This window comes from Gobius niger, assembly GCF_951799975.1.
Source record: "Gobius niger genome assembly, chromosome: 3".
Classification (NCBI taxonomy): domain Eukaryota; kingdom Metazoa; phylum Chordata; class Actinopteri; order Gobiiformes; family Gobiidae; genus Gobius; species Gobius niger.
In genome coordinates this window covers 20,623,568-20,645,585 of record NC_136854.1, presented here as the reverse complement: position 1 = coordinate 20,645,585, position 22,018 = coordinate 20,623,568, and the positions used below count along the sequence as shown (strand labels likewise).

At 40.6% G+C, this 22,018-nt stretch overlaps 1 protein-coding gene across 2 annotated transcripts in view; it reads right to left on the bottom strand.

Moving 5' to 3' along the window:
* Nucleotides 1-22,018, bottom strand: part of ndst3 (N-deacetylase/N-sulfotransferase (heparan glucosaminyl) 3) — a 53,499-nt gene that overhangs the window by 18,649 nt on the left and 12,832 nt on the right. For both annotated transcript variants that reach the window (XM_079553920.1, XM_079553919.1), the window contains exons 3-6: nt 20,158-20,245; nt 19,216-19,370; nt 16,438-16,623; nt 9,801-9,929 (exon numbers count right to left, since the gene is read on the bottom strand). In XM_079553920.1, the coding sequence (XP_079410046.1) occupies nt 9,801-9,929; nt 16,438-16,623; nt 19,216-19,370; nt 20,158-20,245 (558 nt within the window). The remainder of the gene's footprint in view (nt 1-9,800; nt 9,930-16,437; nt 16,624-19,215; nt 19,371-20,157; nt 20,246-22,018) is intronic.

The following is a 22,018-nucleotide window of genomic DNA, read 5'->3' as shown; positions in this document are numbered from 1 at the left end:
TCTATTTTTTCCCCCCACCCCCTCTGTCCTTTTCAATCTCACGCTGACCTAGATGCTCTAATGAAGCATGTCAGTCCGGCATGTTGTCCAAAAGCACACTCTCACCACACCATACACAAAATCAATGTTGTCCAAGATTAAGTCAACATCGGACATGTATTTGAGTTTGCGACATGTTCCAATCCCTCTGAACATCACTGCGTCTTTGGAGAAAGTACTTGTTTCAGTCAACGATTGAAAGTTGGATGACGAGGATTAGGAGTTAATGCTTTTGACTCATAAGAAATTAGGTTTTCTCTGTGTATGGAGATTGCATTCAACATTTTACCCACATCATAAGGTCACTGTGGGGGCCCAAACTCCCCTGAAGAGATTCTGTATCACACAGAAACATTCCATAACGCTGTACTTTAAAAATAGGGTTAAACATTGTTTGGCCAGGTCAAGAGTCTCACAATACAATCCTGTTTTTTTTGCAATATGTCAGGGGGAACTGGTGACACCTTGTGGCTAGATTGTGAAAAATCCAAACCAAACATTTTTAATGGCAACAATTGTGTTCACATCATGGGCCTTTGATTTACATTAGTGAACAATCCAAAACAGCAAACAGGTAAAAACTATGATTTGAATTGAAAGAGTTTCATGTCTTCTTTTTCTGGTTCCAGAATAAATGTGAAGATCACTTCTGGCTCCATCAACTTTTATCCTTTGCAACTTCTAAATCCCTGGTCTGTCGTTCCACGATAATTACTATGCTCACTGTGTAGCCCTCCACCCAGCATACTATTGATGTAGGTTAACTCCGCAACATTGTAACTCGCTAACAAGATCATTTCTCTCTTCAAAGTGCAGGCTATCTTTGAAATAAGATTGTACGCCTGCTACTCATTACAGTCCACTTAGTTCCACATACAATTCTCCATGATTGAATTGTTATTGCTCCTAAAAGGAACTACAAAGCCCTCCCCTCCTCTCTCCCCATTATATTTTCTTTCCAGTCCATCTCGTTGCCTCCGTCTCATCACCACATAATTGAAAGCTGAATGTCAATACAGAGAATGATTTCAATTCAATTTATTTGGCCCGGTCCGATCAACACTTATTGGGCTTTCACATTCTGACTGTTTTCACCCTTTTAGTCTCACTATGCAAGACCGACTGCGGCAAAGGAAGAACGTGTGGATAATCTGCCAAGGTCTAATGAGATAGAACAAGGTGTGTTACAATCACATGTGGGGTAATGTCAACACTGGCAACAATGGCAGTACAGAAACAGACACATATATTGGTGTCAGGGTCAGATCTGTAGAGGTGGAAGCAACTAATTACTAGATTCTGGAGCCAAATATAAAGAAGCAGCTTGAGCCCCAATAGCCTCGTGGGTAAGGCTGCTGCTCTTGAAAGTGAAACGCTACTCCAGCCCCGTGTCATGGATTCAAGTACCAGCTCCAATAACTTGCTAAATGTTTCTCCCCACCCTTCATTCCCTTTCACGCTGTGCTGTCTTGCGCAATACGAGCTGTCAAAAATCCCCCCAAATCCTAAAATAAATATATAAGCAGCCTTTTGTTTGCATTTGCCTTTAATACATTACCGTACACACTAATAATTTGCATCCGTTACCTTCTATCTGTCTTGGAAAAAGAAAATCCTACCACTGTAGCTTTGTGAATCCACAACTCATTTCCGATTAGGTCTTTGCTGTAACCCCTCATAAAACCTTAAAACTGTTGGTTAAACCAGTATGAAATAGAGAATAAAACATAATTGTACAAGATTGTAAAAATCTTAGTATTAAAGCTGATGTCACTGAGCATTTAATTGGTTGTTGAAGATGTGATTATTTTATGTCATTATGAATAAGCCAATAAATACAAAAACGAGAGGAAATTTATCAACTCTTTTTTGTTAAGATTTTCACTTAAGGTACTTTTGCAAGTAAAATGGTAGTTTACACAGTGCTCTTTCCTCCTCTGGAGACAGGGAGATCGGGCTGATATTTGGTGTTTGGCTAATAAGCTTAGTGGCAGAGCTAAGCGCTAAATGTCAGGCGTGATATATGTCTCCAGCTCTGCTTATGTCAGCTCTCCACACACGCGCACACACATCTGCAGGTCCCTATGTGCACCGCCACAACGCCTCCCCCCACCTGTATGTGTCGGGATTCTCAAGCGACACAGGATGCCGTGACCTGAAAATTAAATCTCAATCTGTCTGCCACCTTCTCACCCTGCCCTTGCCCCATCGCTGCTTCCTCCCGCCTCCTCATCTCTCTATCTACGTCTCCCCCGGACCGCGTCCCTATGTGGACATTTATTGGGGAATGACTGGTGGCCTATTGGCTGTTTGCAGAGTCGAGGTCATCCAATCGATTGTCAGGCTTAGGCGAGATGGGGGAGCTTAGTGTTGTCTGATGCAGAAACATGGGGAAGTATCCACATGTGACTAAAAAGATACAACACAAATAAACAGTGGGGCAATGTGTCAGTTAGAGATGCAATACTGAGGCATTGGAAGTGAAACTATTACTGATATGAACATAATGGCAGCTATTTTTGCTTAGTTACTTGATCAAAGTGCCTCTTATCCTCCCAGGGTCACACATAACAAAGTGCACAGAAGCATGGATACTTAGGCACAAGTGCCATGGCGGAGAATCACACGCATTCGACATCCAACAATGGCCCCGACGATCACATGGACCTTGGTCAAAACTCTCCAAAAATGTATATGTGGTGGACTACATTGTTTTTGCAAAAAAAAAAAAATCTTTCATTTTTTTATGTCCATCTTTCCTCCACCTTAAACATTTAACAGACTAGTCGACTGCTGTGGCACTCGTCGACATCATTTTAGACGAGTCGACTAGTTGGTATTAATCTCTCCCTCCCTCCCTCTCTCTCTGCCAAATTTGAACATTAAAGTCAAGGCAGAACCCCTTTCCCGTGTTTCGATGGGACAATAAACAGTGTTAAACCGGCAAAACAACTCGTGTTAACTTTTAGTGCTCCACATATAGTTTTGCCCTATCTCTTCCGGACATCTTCACCCAATATAATGCATTTTTTACTCACAGGGGCCCATTCACATGAAATCAACTATGATCTAACACTCCAGGACTGAAAGCTTGTTTGCTTCAGACCAGGGATGTACAAGGAGGATGATCCTATGATGAAGAGGAGTACAGATGAGAGCAGGAGGAGAGGAGTTACGAGACAAATGGAGGAGGAGAGACGGGAGAGTCGCGTGACTCTATGCGATGTTTCTGAAGGTGCAGGTAAATGCATAAACACTGAGCATTGCCTAAAATTAAGTTAAAATTTAGGAAATGGAAATAAGCCTCTATATTGTATTTTAACTCAGAAAATAAGCTGGCTTACATGAGAGTCTATAGTATTAAATGACGAAATTGGACGCAGACTTGACTTGATGTAAATGAGACGTTATTCCTCTGCTGTTAATATGATGACGTCATCACACAACGAGTCGACCTTTGAAAATCTGTAGTCAGGAACAGGAAGTCCACTATCCTGGATAAAATATGCTTGTTCTGCATTTTCTCAGACGTATTTTAACGAACTCATCCTAGAGCGTTTCACTGAATGAGTTCTGCTTTGGTGCACATCATGTGCAGAGATGTTGTGGCTTCAAAGTATATCCAAAAAAGTATATCCAAATATTTTTGATACCCAAAGCTAATCAAGAGTTTACTGATTTCTCAGACTCTAATAACTTCTCCCATTTGCACAAACAAACTCTGACTACAGCCAACTCTTAAACACTTACTGACTCTACCAAAAAAACATCTTTAGAAACCAAGTTTTGATGCCTGTTTGGTCCAGACAGCATGAAAGAAAGTTACTTGGTTGTTTCAAATTAAATTATACATATTTAAAAGAAATAGTCTCTTAAGGAAGAACATCATTGTTCTGTATTATGGTTTGAAAAATAGTATTGGTATTGAAAAAGTATCGTTTAGGTATCGATATCGCAAACCAAGTATCGCTCTAGTACCGGTATCAGAATTGTTTTAAATCTGTGCCCGTCCCTACAGAATACACATAATATAAACTATTTGTTATTTTTGTAATTCATTTGGTCTATATCTCAAAAGCTAAAGAACAGAAGGGCCAAACAACGCAAGCACGTCAACGAGCTCAATATTTCAGAGGCGGCGATGCTATAATGGCTATTGTGGCCGTAAAAGTCGTAGAATGGAAAGCGGCAATATTACGAACACACCGATCATCAAACAATAGCAGTACCCCAGGGCAAAGCACTATTGATTAGCGTCTTAGAGTGCACGCGCTAATGTAAGCTTGTACACATGGAAACATGTAAAAAAGAAGTGAAATGAATCATTGAACTGCGTTTTCAGTGCATGTATGTGTGTGCTTAAGTATAGCGCAAGATAGCTCCCCATTTAGTGTTTAAATTGCTTTTATGTTTAAAAGGCCTCTTCATTAGAAGATACAACAGGACGAGTTTCAGCTCTCATTACACAGATTAAGAAAGCGGGCGGCTGAAAAAGAAGGACAAAAGATAGTGGAAATAGCGAATAAAAATGTAATTAGCCACAGCCTGTCCCGAGCTTTAAGAACATTTTTTCTGTAATATATATATGAGAGTGCACAGGGAGGGCTCCCTCATGGTTTGTTCGCTCACGATGAGATGACGCCAGTGCTCGACTGAATAAAGACACAAGCCATTTAAAGAGCTATAAAGAGCTGGCCTTGCGCAAATGCTTTAGACTGTACGAGGCATAGCGTACTCGATCTGACTCAAGCATCATGACACATGGCTCAAATGTGGGTGAATACCTGGATGTGTACGAATAGTTTCTTGTGTTTTTCATTCATTGTCCTACGACTGTCTAAAAGAAACAAAGCACAAATCTGCATCAACAGCCGCGTCAACCACCAGTTCATTTGGGAAGTTTAACTCAACAAATTCAACATAAATGACAAAAAAAAAAAATGCACAAACCTAACATTTAATTACTATCTAGTTTACATTATACACTTTTTTGTTGAATCAAATTCGTTCAGTAAAAGTGCTGCAGGCATAACTCGTACTGTGTTACCTGGCAAGACATCGTTAACATTGCCTCATTATTATAATGAGCATAATTAATAAAACATAAACCATTATAATGATCACCTGCAATAAAGCAACTCCACATTCTGGTTTTGTCATTACTAGGGCTTTACCCCCACTGTTCACCATCAGACACACAATCATGTTCCCGCTGTAAAAAGATGTGCAAAATTGATAAGACTTCTAAATAATACACACTCGAACTGTTGTCTTGACACATGGAGCATGATGGAAGTCTGCAGAAATAGGAACAAAAAAATCATGAGGTGGCAATCCAGGTCATGGATTATTTCTGATGTGGAATGACATTTTGGGCCCAAAATTACGCCTGGCGCAAGAACAGCGCTGTTCCAAACGAAACTGTCATCTTGCATGTGCCAAACAGTTGCGCCACAAAACTGCACCAGTGGCTAAGGGGCGTAGTTTACAAAAAAGAGGTCGACTGAGGCTGAGGTGTTGCTGCTTTCCCTTTGCAGCCGCATCATCTTTTGCCTCATGTACTTCGTTCTGCATTTATTTGGTTATATCGAACAAGCAAACTACAAACTTAATTTATCCCACAGCAAGTTAGACACTGTCCGTGTCCAGAGAGAAAGAAAATTATACAATTATTATACAAACGCATACGTTCACCCTTTGTAGCATGTACTCTATATGACTTGGGTTATGCTGTACTCCAGACCAAGATCCTCGCTCAAAGCCTTGCCTGGCCTGCCAAACTTCATGCTTTTTCATAGATCTTTCAAAGACATATAGTCTGGGAGCAAGCATGATCTCAACAATTTCCCGGTGGGTGACAGACGGCATCAACCAATCAGAGCAACGCTAGATACGTCGCAGCAACAAGTGGCAGGAAGCCTTTCCAAAAACTTCCTTATTTACGAGGAATGCTGTTTCTTGCTCCGGTTTTAGGGATTACATTTTTTTTGACATGATTTAAAACAGACAAAAGAGCAGAAGAAAACATCGTATCACTCGGCGCACACGCCATCTCTATTGTTTTGGTAGAGTGTGGCGACGGCTTCTGCCTCTTGGGGAAATGAAGTCCCGCCTCTCGGTGCGTGATTGGACCGATGTGGGTAAAATCGTGAAATGATAGGCTGCGAGGAGCTGTCCAGACCAGTGCTAATTTCGTCGTCTTAATTTTAGTCAAAGTTATATTTTTGATGACTAAAATTGGACTAAAACTAAATTAAATGTTTTTCATGAGACTAAAACTATGACTAAAATGTCCAGATATTTTAGTCGACTAAAATAAGGCTAAATAAAAATGAAAAGGAGAGACTAAAATCATCCAAACTTCTATTCATAGTCTGAAAGAGCCTCATATCATGTAAATTCTCTGCCAAAGGAGCAGCTCTGTGCTTTGTTCATGTGGGAGCAGCTCCATAAAGCAGAAGAGCTTTATTAAATATGATTATAAAGGCAAAGCCGACTAAATTAGTCTTAAATTTAGTCGACTAAATTGACATGCAATTTTAGTTTAAAACTAGACTAAAATTGAAAAGATTTTTTTGACTAAATCTCGATTGTCAAAAGACTAAGACTAAAACTAAATCAAAATATGTTGTCAAAATTAACACTGGTCCAGACAGTTCTTCTTTTGAAAGGAGGAGTGTCTGGCAGGCCAGGCAACTCAAAGCCCGGAGAGGTCTCCTCACAATAGAATAGAGGCAAGTGAAAATGATTGGGTGGAGGACTTACAAAAAATGTCAAATTAAATTGGGGCTTGTGTGATTTAAAATTTTAAGGGTGTATAATTTTGTTTCGAAGCGTCCATTCCGGTAATCTCTTGAATGTGCCAAATCTGCCATTAGAGTGCCTTATCACAAGTCCAAAAACCTTGGCATTTCATTTTCAATAATCAATGTCAAGGTCCCCTGGAAAAGTCCACTGCTCTTATCTTCAAAACCAAATTATAATTACAGCTAATCTTCTTCAAAAACCTCAGTCGCCGCCACTTTTCATTTACAGTTTTATAGTACAGTCCCTGGGTGCAAGCGCAGAATGCCTAAGAGGAATGGAGTTTTTTTTTTGTGTGTGTGTGCTGTACTTTCCCAGCGGCTCCTGCTGTTCATGCAATTTGTCTCACTTAGCAATACACACAGTTACAACCAATTCAGCAATCCCTTAGACAGGAAGAAGTAAATTAAACTCCTGCTCTTTTTCTATATTTTTTGGAAGACCAATGACTATGCTACGGGAAATGGTAAAACATGTTGCTGTAAATGTACCGGAAATACCAATTTGAAAAGTCAAAAAACATCATAGGCTGAATGTCTGTACAGTGTAGATTACTCTTTGTGGATACGGCGTGTTAGTTGCACTATAACAACTGGCAAAGTGCAAGTGAAAAGTAAAGAAATGTGAGAAGAATGAAGGCGGACAGAGCTTGGAGCTATACCCACACACTGTTGGACCGGTGCAGACACAGTGGATGCTACTATGCCTCTGGCTGAAGTGTTAACTTGTTTGTGGGATGTTTTTGGTCTCTTATGACAAACAAAGTTGAAAGAAAAGTACATGGGAGTATCTTGACTTCACGCCCTACTTTAGTGGTCCAGTTTTCAAAGTTATGGTCCAGCTCAACAAATGTACAATTGTCTCATGTATAAAGCGCGTTGTGACTATGTCTGTGAAAGGTGCTATATTAAAAAAAAAGTTCTTCTTCTTCTTCTTCTTCTTCTTCTTCTTCTTCTTCTTCTTCTTCTTCTTCTTCTTCTTCTTCTTCTTCTTCTTCTTCTTCTTCTTCTTCTTCTTCTTCTTCTTCTTCTTCTTCTTCTTCTTCTTCTTCTTCTTCTCCTCCCCGTTTAGGTCCATAGAGGACAGGAGGAGAGGTCAAATGCTAACAACATCTTCAGTCTTTTTTCGTGACTGAGCGCACGTGTAAAGACCAGACAGGTACACATCAACTCGTCTAAGCTCAGGTATGAACAAATCTCGGTATTCAAAAACGGTGGCCTACTCCTTAAACACATTTTGTATTTTAATTGAGCTTACTCCGATATTAAACACAAGCAAACAAAATGCTCAGGAAAAGCCACAGAAACAAACTGAACTCTCCAACTTAAACAACAATCAGACAGATGGAGACAAAGATGAATTGTGTGAAACTGCTTTTTTTAAATCTTTTTTGGGAGAGCCCGCACTTGACTCTGTGATGTTAGCTGACGTCTGACAGCTCCCCTAGCCCGCACTGCCTCACCTGACACTTAAGGTCTGTACTTTCTCAACTCTCTTCTCCGTGTGGTTTTCTAGTTAGAGAGACAAAGAGCCGCGTATGTGTTTCCATGCTTAACTGCGCACACTCATGCGCATCCTAACTGCCACCAAAACCTAATTCTGTTCTTTAATTCAAAGGCGTACGGGAGGCGCGCTGACATCGACGCAGCGGGGGTGTGAGAAAGGGGGTGTTTGTCGGTGTATGTGACAGCGGCCCCCCTGTGGTGAGACCTAATTTAAAGTGGGGAGAGATGAACGCACGGCACTGACTAGCTGCAGCCGCTGACGGGGGGGGAGGCAAAAACAGAACGAAGCAGACGGAGACGAGTTACCGCCGCAACAAGCGTGTGAACTCAAGAGTCTTTGAGGTGCAAAAATCACAACAACAAAAAGGCACAGACCTCCGTGTGTAGCTTGCACAGGAAGTAGGAGAACATGTAGCGAGAGCTCGGACTACGCTCATAGCTCGGTTTAGACATCACAGCGGGAATTCTCACTTTGAGCTATATGTACAAGGCGGAAACAAATGTCAGCATCCTCAGTGCCCCACGCAAGCGCTCGGATTAAACCTGTCTTTTTAATTTAATCATCGTAGTAATAATTGCAACACAACGGCTAACTGGGATGGTGATAGGGGGTTTCAATGGGATTTCATATCCTATAATCCGGTTCATGATGTAATTTTGACGGATTTTTGTGGAAAACTTTTGGAAAACTTAAATAAGCAATCAGAAAAACAATGTTTCCATTTGCTCCGATATGTAAAAAACATTTATATGGGGAGTAAAAAATGTAGTGTGGAGGAAATTTATGAAATTTGGCAGAAAATTATTCTTCTTTATTGTTTTTCTCATTGCTTATATCACAAGGTTTCCAAAAATATATAGTTTTTCCACAACAGTGGAAATTAGGGCTGCAACTAACGATTATTTTGGTATTCGATTAATCTACCGATTATTTTTACGTTTAATCGATTAATCGGTTGGCTGTAAATGGTGTATACATTTATTGTATTTTTAAATTTCTTTTTAATATCACACAAATCAAAAGTGCCGCCGCATGAGGGCATGTTAATGGAGTAAACTTAAAGACTTTTTGGAGGCCTAGATTTTAATTATAAGGCCACTGAAATGGGCTCATAAGATAATATCAAAATTGTGAATTGAATCTAGCAGGACTGTTAGTAAACATGTAAGTAAATATTTGAATTCAATACAGAGCAATGTGCAAAAATCAAATACTACCATCAGCACTTCTGTTCAAACCCTTTGCAGCATAATACTGTTATTCAAAAAGTCAACTCTACAACCAGGCACAACAACTGTGCAAAAAGAAAAAAGCCACTTCCTACAACAACAAACCTCATGTTAATTTGACATTTTGCTCTCTTTCAAATAGTCATCAGTCAGGCTCACATGCACTTAATACATATTGTTCTGTTTGTAGTGTTGTTGTTGTTGTTGCCTTTTTGAACTTACCGGATTGAGCAGCAGAGTAAGAAAGAGCTCTCCTCCTCGGATGCTCTTGTCCAGTTCCTTAGGTCCTCCGGGATACTCCTTGTAGTAGATGGTGTGAGTAAACAAGCCGCACGTCTGACGAGGCAGCACCTATACAAACAGACGAGGGTTAAGGTGCACTGCTGGAGCGTACAGTATGCAGTCATTCAGTACAGAGGTAGCAGAGAGGTTAGCGCTTCATCTGAGCTTTTTAAAGCAATATAGGAGTCGGCTGAAAAAGAGCACAGTTATGTTCGAGTCATACCATGGACCACGTACGTATGCATTCAGGAATCCTGCCCAAGCCTGCCCTGTGTTGGCAGCATTGCAAGAGTAAATATAAACCTAAAGCTTTAAGCGGTTATTGGCCACCTTGAAATTGATTTTCATCTGACACAAACAGATGCTCATTGTCATCAGAATGCTATAAAATGTTATATGACTTATACTGTGGGAGTTGCATTTTCTTGTAAGGTGGTATTGATTAAGGAATATGAGCACCCAATCTGTCAGAAACCAATAATGTTTAACTTTTACTCAGACTGAAACTGAAGCTCAAGGCATTTTATTGACAGTTCAAATTCCAGCACAGCCAATACTGACAGTCAATACTTCAACACTGTGGGTTTGCATGGAATTCAATTTGAGTCATAAGATCGATGCTAAGTAGATGAATTTCAGGGAGAAATTCAGGTTAAGATGAAGGCACCCTACAGAGAATTTTCTCTTCTGCATTTGACCCATACCAAACCTATTGCATGTTTTAGGTTAATGCGAGAGGCTGTATCAAACCCATCCAGACACAGGGAGCACATGCAAACTCAGCTCAGAAATGTTTCCCATGGGTGGGGCCATGTTACGAGAGCTCTTACCAGTGATATTTGCATATAAGTAACAGTATAGTCAATGTAGTGGTATTAGTAGAAGAAGAAACACTTTTACTTGGGCCAATACTTTGAGAACTTATTTCACCTCGATTTGCCCCTCAATAAAAAACTTTTCTGCATCCATGCAAACACAAAGGGCTTGGAAGGAAAAGGGCTAAAATTATTACTGGACGGAAAATTATTCTCAGGAATTAGCATTTTCCCAAAGAGGCTCCTTTTAAGTAGCGGGTGACAAATTTGAGCAAAGTCGCTGCATATGAAAGAATGCCATTTGGCGGGATGTGAGCAGGGACACAGGCATATTTCCATACAGCATAAATACTTGAGCACTTCGATGCCAATCATTTACTGTGTATTTTTTTTTCTCTCTGGAGAGCTTTTGCTCTTGTTTTTGCCCTATTTCTTTATATAAAGGCAGTGTGAATTTTGGTTGACCTGCACCGTTTCTTTGTTTTTGTGTAACTGGGAATACAATCGTAGCTTACACAGTGAAAAATAAAATGGGCTTTTAAATAAAATATGTTGGATGTATCTGCCAGGATGAACGGGGATGCATAGACAACCAGACGGCATTATCTATTCTATTTTAACATTGAATTTGGGTGAACACAGGCCCTTAACATTGGCCTTATCCTGCAAAATATAGCAAGGATTTGAAGGCAGTCACCCATAAAAAATTTGTCTAGCACAAAGAAAGACCCAAACTTGCAATCCTCAAGTTTGGGGGGAAATGTTTTGGGCTTTTCCCACCTCATATCTCATATTTTTTTTTGTATCTCATAATAGACATTCATCATATTGAATTGCTGGTTGATTTATGGCAAGAGGTTGTATGCTTAGATGTTCTGCAATGGACCCTTGTGTAAATTACTGAAACTTTTTTTGGTTCATTCTAAGGGCGCCGCAATCTGCTTCCAGTGCATCATTGGCCTCACATAGTGAGCCTGATGCACAGCTCTCCTGTCAGAGTGCACTATGCTCTCCCTTGTGGCGGGATGTCATTTAAAACAACTTAACAGACGAAAACACTAATACAACTGAAATACGGCTTTACTCTTCATTAACTTAATTAAAGACGCCAAGCGAGAGAGGCTTCCTTTGATACCTCCTGGTGGAGCACTGTCGGCGTGAAATACAGAGTTGGCTGCAATATTGGTTTATCCATAAAATACGCACATACAGCTGAGAGAGAGGGAGAAGGCCACCAAGCACAGCCACAGACACTCAGCACTATTTCACCAAACCAATTATCCACACGGCCATAGCTCAAAGTGATATAGCACGTTTTTAAAGGAAACACACACATACACACACATATGCGCGGGCTATAGCTCACTCTGATTTGTTCTGATAGTGCCAGGGTCCGGTGGGTGGCTCTCAATCGCCTGACGAAGACGCACAACACCAATTTTACAGCCTTAAGACAATCTCCTGTCCACCTCCGAGCAAACTGAGATGGACAGAGGCCCACCGCGGACACACAAGGGGAGAGGAAGGACATTAATGGATTGAACAGAGAAAGGAAAGAGGTGAAGAAGAGTTTTAAAAAATAGAGTGTGAGTTGTCCATGTAGCTTTCAAAAGGCCACGTGGATGGTCAAGAAACTAAAAGCATAGAACCAGTTTTAACTAAGGGAATTTTAATTCTTAATTCATTTTGCCTTGATCAGGTTGAGGACATGTAGAACAGTGCACAAATCCTTCAACTCCAGACCATGGCGGGCCTCCAGCCGTCATAAGGGTGTAACAGTTCAGCTATCTCACAGTTCGGTTTGATTCACATGTTAAATAAAAAATGTAGGCTTCAACTTACACCGTCACTTTAGTGCGATGCATATTATCAGATTTTAGCACCACGGTGCATTGTGGCGCTGTGCAAAGTTACACCCCTATATCCTTCATCTAACTTAACTTAACTTAACTTAACTGATTCATATACCTTAGGTATATGTTTAACCTTTGATTCATATACCTTAGGTATATGAATCAAAGGTTAAACTTTTAGGGCCCGATCTTGTGCATCAAAACAGAGACGATAGCGTGACATTTTGCGCTCAGTAGGAGCGCACTTTGTGATCTTGCCACTCCAGACTTAGCGCATTTAAGTGGGTGGAGACACACACATTTTCCTCCAACCAGATCAACTCCGCGTCCAGGAGAGTGGTTGTGTGGGGTGAACATGTGCTTTTGTTTTGCTTCGTGTTCACGCCAAGCGGGGGCCGATCCGCGCCACAGCAGACGCTGTAGCTCTTTTTCTCTCGAGACGTGAACATCGTTTTGCTCACGATGGGGTAAATAAAGTTTTTAGCTTGACCTGTGAGAGCCTAAGGCTTAAGAAAGAACGCAAGACAGCGCAATGTAAACGAGGAAGTGAATGTCAGCCGTGTTTCCATCAGTGCAGTCACCTCCTCTTGTGACGCCCCCTCACAGGTGGCGGAGGCGAATGGCACATATAGCACCGTCACTCGAAAATAATTCGCCAAGAGCCTGCGCCGCCCCGTGCGCCGCCACAAGATCTGGCCCTTAAGGTTAAACAAAGAAAAAAGGTGCGCTCACACCTCAAAAAATGGTATGAATGGAATTTGTCAAGTAAGGAGAGCCTGTGCCACCATAGTCTCAGCAGAAATCTGTGGGAAACTCTGGGAGCACTTGACCAAGATCAGGAGTTAAAATCTAGAGGACATTCAGCACTTCCCTACAGTCGGCCACTACTACATGACATGCTGGGCAGCACAGTGGTGAGAGCTCGAGCTTCGCAGCTAGAAGGTCCCATTGAAAACCTGAACAATAGGCCATGTTGAGTGAGAGTGTGTTTGAGACTGTGGACAACGGATGGAAATGGATGGACGGATGGAAATGTCTACAATCCGGTGTGTTTACATGCATGAGTCCCATGTTTGTTCATCAACATGCACTGTGCCAACCAAATAAATAAACAAGCAGCACTGAAGGATGGTTGTAGTATTGAAATAATTATAGCACCAAGATGAAAAATATATATATTAGGTATGTATTTTAACATGTGTCACCAAAGACTTCAGTATAAATGCCGAACTTGGAATTAACCAATAGTACACAAGGAGACCACGTAGGTCATTGCAGTTACAAGAATCAATCTTTTGTCCTTCTTGTAGGAAGGCTGAACAGATCACCACGTTGCCACTGTCGTCGGTCCATAAAGTTAACTCAACACTGAATAATCCTGATATTATTATGACTAACATGACCAAACCTCGAATATACAGTTCTTACTGATGGACAATGACAGAAAGACGATAGATAATTAAGATTTACATAGCTGGTTCCCAGGGGGTTTGCAATCATAACCTCTCCACAGGGACAAACACAAGTGCGCTACAGAGTACACACTGATTAACAAATGGGATTTGGTAAGTAAGCCTCCAGAGACACACAGCGCACATATGTAGGAAACATCCAGTGTTAGGTCTGTCTTCACTCCGGCACTGAGGACCGTACAACACTATCAACAAAGGGCTTTACTTTAGACGTGGGATCCAGTCTGATTTGCATATGTCCTTGTTCTGTTTCCACTGGGAATTCGCTGCATGGACAACATTTGTTAAAGTGAAAAAGGTAACAGAAAAACAAGTATCTGCATCTATCACATGGTTCTGAGAAGCAAATGTTAATAATTCTCTTTAAATTATCTTTTGTCCTATTTTCTTCTTTTAAATATTTTTATTTTTATTTGATTTAAGGTGTGTTATTCTTAGTTTTATTTGAGAATTAATAACTATAGAATCTGAGTCAATGTCTGTCAAGGCAAATCAAATTGCTGTGGCTAATAATTATTTACATCTCAAATGATTGTTCTATTTTGCAGTTACAGGCTAAAATGAATGAAGGAATCCTGATTTTGTTGTTTTTTGTTTGCTATCACAATGAATTTACATTCTGAATTCTGTATTATCATTAGCAAGATAAAGCTAACCTATGGTTAGATATGGTATATATTATGTAATATTTATTTGTCTTAATATTTTCTAGTTATTTGTCTATACTTTACTGTCTTTACAAGACAAAGCTTAACCGTACCATACATTAAAGTTCATCAAGTTTTCAGCTCTTAGCTTTTTTGTTTGGAATTTTGAGTGTAATATTTTCTTGTCTCCAACCTCACAAAACCTTATTGTCAAATGATTCATGTTGCATGCTTTGTTCTTCGCCCCCTTTGTTGCCTTCCATTTCAGTCCCAATAATGAAACATGCTTTTTTTTATTGTGTGCCCTGCTGCTTAATACATTGAACAATGTGTTGGATAATGTCTCTTATTATTATTGATAATCTATAATAACACATTAAGGCTTGTCAAACTGTCAGATTGCAATTAGGGTGAAAGAATGTCCATGTCTATCAAAAACTCCTCAACAAGATGTTGGCAGAAACAAAAGCACATTTTTGAACCAATAAGAAATGTGACGAATACAGGCGAACAGCACTCACTGGTAATTTTAGTGTCAGCCGTTGATTGGTCTTTTTGTCAATAGAGGCACCATTGTAAAAGTGACAAAAGCCACTGAATGACAAGCGATGAAGGGGAATGACAAAGTAAGGGGAGAGGGAGGGAGCCAGACTTCAAAATGGCCGACAATGGGTTTTATTGTTGCAAACAATTACTGATGAATTATTAATCCAATTTGAAGCTTGCTCTGGTTGCAAGCGCTTTAGGTATGACACATATGGGAGCCAGGGCACAAACATGCACATGCACAGTGAACAGCATTAGGGGGTGATTAAATATTGAATCAGTGCAAGAATGGAGAGTTCTGGACCAGACAAGGTCAAGGATGTCCTCCCACACATGTTCCAACTGTGTACATAGCCAACGGCGAACAAACTAACAAGGCAAGTAAAACCATGGTAATAGAAAACATAAAATTACAGTTTGAAATAAAAATTCAAATGTTTGGTGGCATAATTTGAACTATATATAGATCCTGTCCAAATTTGGAGCATGCAGCAGTTAGCCATTTAAATGACCAACTTATTAAATAGTAGAGTAGACACACCGCACTTTCTGCTCATGGATATCTGTAACACTAACACAAACTAATATCCAATGTCTTTCTATAATTGATATAGTCCGTTGGGAAATGGACACTGACGTTACATTATACATTGTACATTATATGGTTACATTATATTATAATAAATACCAAAGGTTTTCTGGATAGAATGTATGCGCAACCATGGACACAGAGCCATCAGCAGTGAAAACCTACCAGAAATATAAATAAAGATAAATAAAATCAGGATGGAAAGCTGCTGGGCCACTACAAGGTCAAATACAATCTTGTATTAACCTTTTTTTTTTTTCATATAAAGTTGCATAATGCACATTTTAACTGATCAGTGAAATGTCTTACCAGTAAATTATAAAGTCCTGCTAGGTACATTGTATGATAATGTATTTTATATTTTTTATTAATTAATCCTTGATAAGACCTGATGTCATTGCATCATTAGACAACTTAATATAAACTTGTACGTTTTAAACAAACAACATTCTGAGACCGTTGTTTGTAGGTCATTCGTTCACTCACTGCAAATCAACTTCCTGATGAGGGCAATACGTTATTCTACTGCCATTACACAACACTACAACTCAAGTAAAAGTCCTGTGTCTGCATCATTATAGCCACGGAGTGAACAGATAAGCCGTACGCAGTTACTGCTGTACGCCGTTAGTTCGGTGTGTGCTGTTCTGCTCACCATGATGTTGTTGTGGATGAAGCCCTTGCGATAGCGTGCAGGCTTGAGATGGGGGTACTCCTCAGTGCTGGTGACCCGGATGTTCCAGACCCTCCTCCAGGCCTCGTACAGCTGCATGTGCACTGGGTAGACACCAGAGTGATGGGGGGCCACGGCATAGCCCATGTCCACCGGGATGTTGTGCTCCTGGACAGAGGGAACGCCACATGAGGGCTGCATTTGTAAACATGCAATACACTCTGCCACACATATGACCTTGTAGAGCATGTAGCTCGTCGCCTTCGGCAGTGATTAAAAGAATTTGATGTGAACACATTTGAGTGCGAGTGTGGATGCTTCCATATGTTTTCCTTAATTCAACAGTAATTATGAATGTGGGTTTTACTCAAGGCAATCTGAAAAACAAAAGATTAAAAGCTTAAGCTTTTTTTCTGCAATAGCTAAGGAGATGGAGTGTGCGCAATTTGATTCCCGTTCTTCCACAGTGTACTTCGATTGTGTCCTTGGGCAAGACACAGCTGCACATTATTCCCACTGTGTGTGGCAACTTAGCGTAACGGTGATGAGAGAGGCAATTGATAGTGTCTGGCCGACACATGTCCCTCTGAATGAGGAGCTTATCATTTTCAGATAGGCTAGATTCTGTAGATGTGAAAGGTTTTCTGAAGTTGCCATGTTTATGTTGACGAACCAGCCAGACTACAATCTTTAAGCATTCAATCCAAAACATAGTCATTGTGTCTTATCTTCACAAATTCAGAAGCGTGTTGACTCGTGGCTAGATTAACCAGAAAGAAATGCCTGGTTCATACATGTCAAAACTAGCATGGCGACTTAAACAAAACAAAGAAGGAACAAATAAAATAAACCCCGAAAACGGAAAAACAGCGACATCTTCGACCAGGTTAACCTCCTAACACCTGACTTAACCGAGTGCATTTACTCAGCGTTACCCAAATCTAAAGGCTTGTTGACTGGAGCTTACAGTCTACAGGCCAGTGTAAAGCCTCATTTGAAAGCCATACAAAGGTCATCTAAATGGATCTTTTTCCTTGCATTGTTGTCACTTTTTTGAAATTTTTTCTCCATCACTTTTTGTTGGGTTTTCATCACATTTTTGTCCGTTTATTGTTGCTATTTTGACGTTTTTTTCAAGAGGCTTTTAGATTTGGGTAAAGCCAAACTGGACAAAATGTGCTCGGTTCAGGTGAGGGTTAAACACCAATTCTACAGCGATATCGGGTATATAAGAGAAAATGTCTTCTGCATATGTTAATGTGCAGAATCCAAATGATTTGATATGAGCAGAGATCTAGATGCTCCTGGACTCAAAGAAGGAGTGACATAGAATGCTCTGTCATTCCGTCATCGGCTCCTCATGAATATGTACCAAATCTCACCAATGAGCTGAATGTTGCACTTTGAAATGACTGTAAAGTACTCTCTTCACACTAAGCTAACCTTGTGTACTGTATAGAGAAAAAGTGGTTCGCTAACTGACCTTCAGGCAGGAATTAAAATATATATATACTGTATGTTGGTGTGAATATGTCATTTGAGCCGGTGGATGGACCCTGGCTGCTTCTTCCAGACGGATGGCGCTGTCCTTGGTGCTGACACACTCCTACACACCATCCACAACAACAGCCGCGGCAGCCGGGCATGATGGGATAGCAGATGTGTGGTAGAGGTTAGGGATCACTGTTTACGACCACACTCACCTTCGGCAAATGTGCACCGGGCCCGTCACGTTTTATTATAAGTGTGACGTGACAATCTATTACAGTCATATGAAGCACTAACAAAGGCACATGGGTTCAACAATAGCACTTGACATTGTGCACTGTGGATTAATCAGCAAATAAACAGGGCTCAGGTGCGGGGGCTGTTGTTAACACATGAGACATAGTGTTCTGGCATGTTTGAGAAAAAGAAATGTATTTCCTTTTAGAGGGACGATTTGACTGTAAAGCTAATTTGCTGAGTGGTGACAAAGTTTAGTGTAAGTCATTCTGATGGTCGTTAACAGACAAAAAAACTTAATTTCAAGCTCCACTCGATAGCAATGTGAAAACAGTCTCATGCAATGTTTATGGCAAAGGTGGATGTAAAGATTGATGGGATTTAAGAGATTATTTTTTCAATGGACAACAAATACAAGTTACTGATTGAAGAGCAAAGTGACATTAATATGTAAAAAAAAAAAAAAAAAATGATATTACAGGATCACCAAATTGTGCAGGCTTAACATTTGGTTTAAAGACATATATATTAAAATAATCAAACAGTCAGGGCAGTTTTAGATGCATCTGCTATATTGATCATGAACAAGCAGCATCAGCATTAGTACAGCAGCCTATATTTGTATGTGTTTTCATTGTGTGTAAATTGCTCTGTTTGTTAATTTTTAAATGATTGAATGCCTTTAAAACTGTGTCAAAGATGAATTTCTGCCTCTATTGTGACAGACAATAAAGATCTCTTAACTTTTAACTCTTATATGTGGTTTGATTTGCATTCATAATAAGGTACAATCAGATATTGCCCTCTATAGAGTATCAACTATTGTTTTGTCAACAATTTACCTATGTGTACTTTGCTGTAGAAATAAATGTAGCATTTTTTATAATTTAATATAAATGCGAAAAAGAATGAAAAGAAACGACAATTGCCATGAGCCACGGATGCCCTTGAAGTAAAACCAATCACAATCAAGAAAAAAAAGGACATGGAGCAGACAGCTGTGTTGGAGACATGTGTGCAGTGGAAATGTCTCACCAGAGCAAACTGCTTGTTGAGAACCATCTGGTCGAGCAGCGAGGACTCGTTGTGGAAAAGGTGCGGCTGCATGTGGCTCCACATGTGGGGGAACCACCAGAACTCATCCACGTACCGCAGCAGCAAATCGTCGCCATCATCCTCCTGCGCTGTGCCTGTTCACGCGGCCAAAAAAAAAAAAATCAAGGACAAAAAAAGGGTTGAATCAAATATAAAAACCAAGGTGCACAATCAGCATGATGTGTCGTACCCGAAAAAGACAAACAGCCAGGTGTACATAATGTCACGAAACTTCATCAGTGCTGAGTTTCTGTTAAGGTCATGTTGCTAAATAGGACTGCGGAGTGTTACCAAGGTAATACATTTCGCGCCGTATCACCTTTCATCTCACTTACAATATGGTTTCCAAAGAGATTACGCCTTTGTTATGATTTCCAATTCATCTTTGTTAGGAAGAAAATCGATGTCTGCCCTCGCTAACCACAAAGCGTAAAAAATCTGAATAACACGTCAGGAGACATAAATTTGCTTGCAAAAACAGTGTAAAAATCTATTTAGTACAATGAACTATGCCATGAGTAACCTTTTTCTCATCTTGGCCTCATAATATTCCATCCATTTTATTTTCATAAAGCCATGCCCCACTAATTAATAATCTAAAAGTACATGTTACTAAAAAGAGAGGTCACAAGCGTTTTTTAAGTACAGGGAACTTGAAGTAAAATGAAAACTATATTTATACAGTGACACTATAAATGTTTAACAGTACTGCTAGGATAAACTATAACACAGTAGTTCTAAGTTTTAATGCTGTTGTATTGCAAATTTGTACAGGTAAGGGGGGCAAAAAAAGTCTGAAATAAGACCTTTTAAGGACCATCAGATTGAGAAAACGCTATCTTCGGAATGGGAAAGTAGGTAGATAAGATGATTATTCCGCACCTGTGTGGTAAAATTTCCCCGAGAAGCCCAAGTTGAAGGTAAAGTTGGAGATCTGAGAGCGCAGCTGTTTCTGAGTTTCAAGGAGAGCCTGCGGACAGATAAACAAATATCAGTGCTCGGAATATCCGCTATTTACAGTAAACACTATTTCTGTATAAATAAACCCATATGTCAGATGTGTGGGAGTGTCGCGGACCATTTCAAATCAGTGGCAAAATACACTTTTACACTAACCATTTCTTTTAGTCTACATGATGTTATATCCTTGACTAATGACAGTTTTTGTACCCAGGGAACACTGTATGGGCTGCTTTAGTATAACTAGTAATGGCGAGAGGAAATAATGTCAGAAAAACACCACCGCCTCACACAGACAGACTGAGGGCAGTTTAGAGCAGAGGTGAGCACAAGCAGCCCACTTTTAGCCCGTCAATCCACCCGCAAAAACACATCAGCCGAGATCAGCTCTGAGGACACCACCACTACCTGTGATGCATGCGATGACAGTATTTTGGAGAATGTCTTTTTTTAGTCTGCATGCCTGTTTTGGCACAGTTTGATACAAAAATAATAATATTTTGTTGTAAATGTGTAATTTAAATGACGCATACAGTTAATAATATGTCAGTGATTTTGTTGTTGCGATACACACACATCAAATGATTGAGGTTTTTTTTGCATAGCGTTCAGCCTTACTTGTACTTCTTTATTCTCTCGACAGCTTCTTGGGCACGCCATACTTTTAATTGCAGGCAGCTTTGAAGTGGCTATAAAAGAGTCCATTTTGACTTGTGTCCAAGCGCCGTATCCCATTGACTGTTGATGACACTTAAGTCTGTGGCTCCCATAGTCAAATCTGGATTTCTTCACTTTATTTAATGACTTCATTAGTTTACTGGCCTTTAAACAAAGACTCTGTAATGAGTGTTAACTAAGAGGGGCCGCACGCACACACACTCTCACACACACACGCACACGCCAACAGTAATGCAAGTTAATGAAGGTCAGTGCATTAGTAGCCTCTGGAGGGTGGACTAATAACCCCACCCTCCCCATACACGCACACTTCCTCCCCTCATCACTCTCTCCATCCGGCCTTAACACTAACCGAAGCCCCTCGTCCCTTTTTCCCCCCTGCCCACCCTGCCCCCCCCCCCCCCCCCCTCTCCACCTCCATCTCTGGCTGGCTCGTTCCGTGAAAATGTCACATTCTCTGGAGACGGCTCTGTTCTAATTTGAAAGGAAGGCTGAAGCAGCACAGTGGAAAGATCTCTCTCTCTCCCCCTCTCTCTCTCCCTCACCCGTCTCTAACTCTTGCATCTTTCTCTCACACAAACCATCTTCTTGCCGTCGCTGCACTTTGCACTGTTTGCGGCGCCCACATTTGTTTATTTTGAAAACTTGGGAATATTAAGTGAATGCGTGCGTTTTTTGAGTGGGCCACTTCAGGCACGCCGCATTTAGCAGATCGCGGAGAGCGGACTCTTGTGGTTCCAGCGGTCTCCCTGCGCTAACCCTCTCACCTTCTGTGCGCACTCCAGCCACACAAAAAGAGCACACAAACACGCTGCATTGTCTTTATTAGGCCTAATCTAATGACGCGGAAGACGGCTGCATACTGACAGATGTGCACAGCTCCCTAATCTGATCCCCTGTCTCCCCTCTTACGACTTCCTCTACATCTTCACGCGCGCACTCACGCACACACGCAGGGCACGAATGTGAGGATTCAAAAGACTTAAGGATAAAATTAAGTTTGTAGCTGAGTGGTTTGCATGGTAACTCAATATACGTTCCCCGATGCACTTGGTCGAAATGCATTATTAACGTGCATGCGCTATCTGCGAGAGCCGCTGCAGGT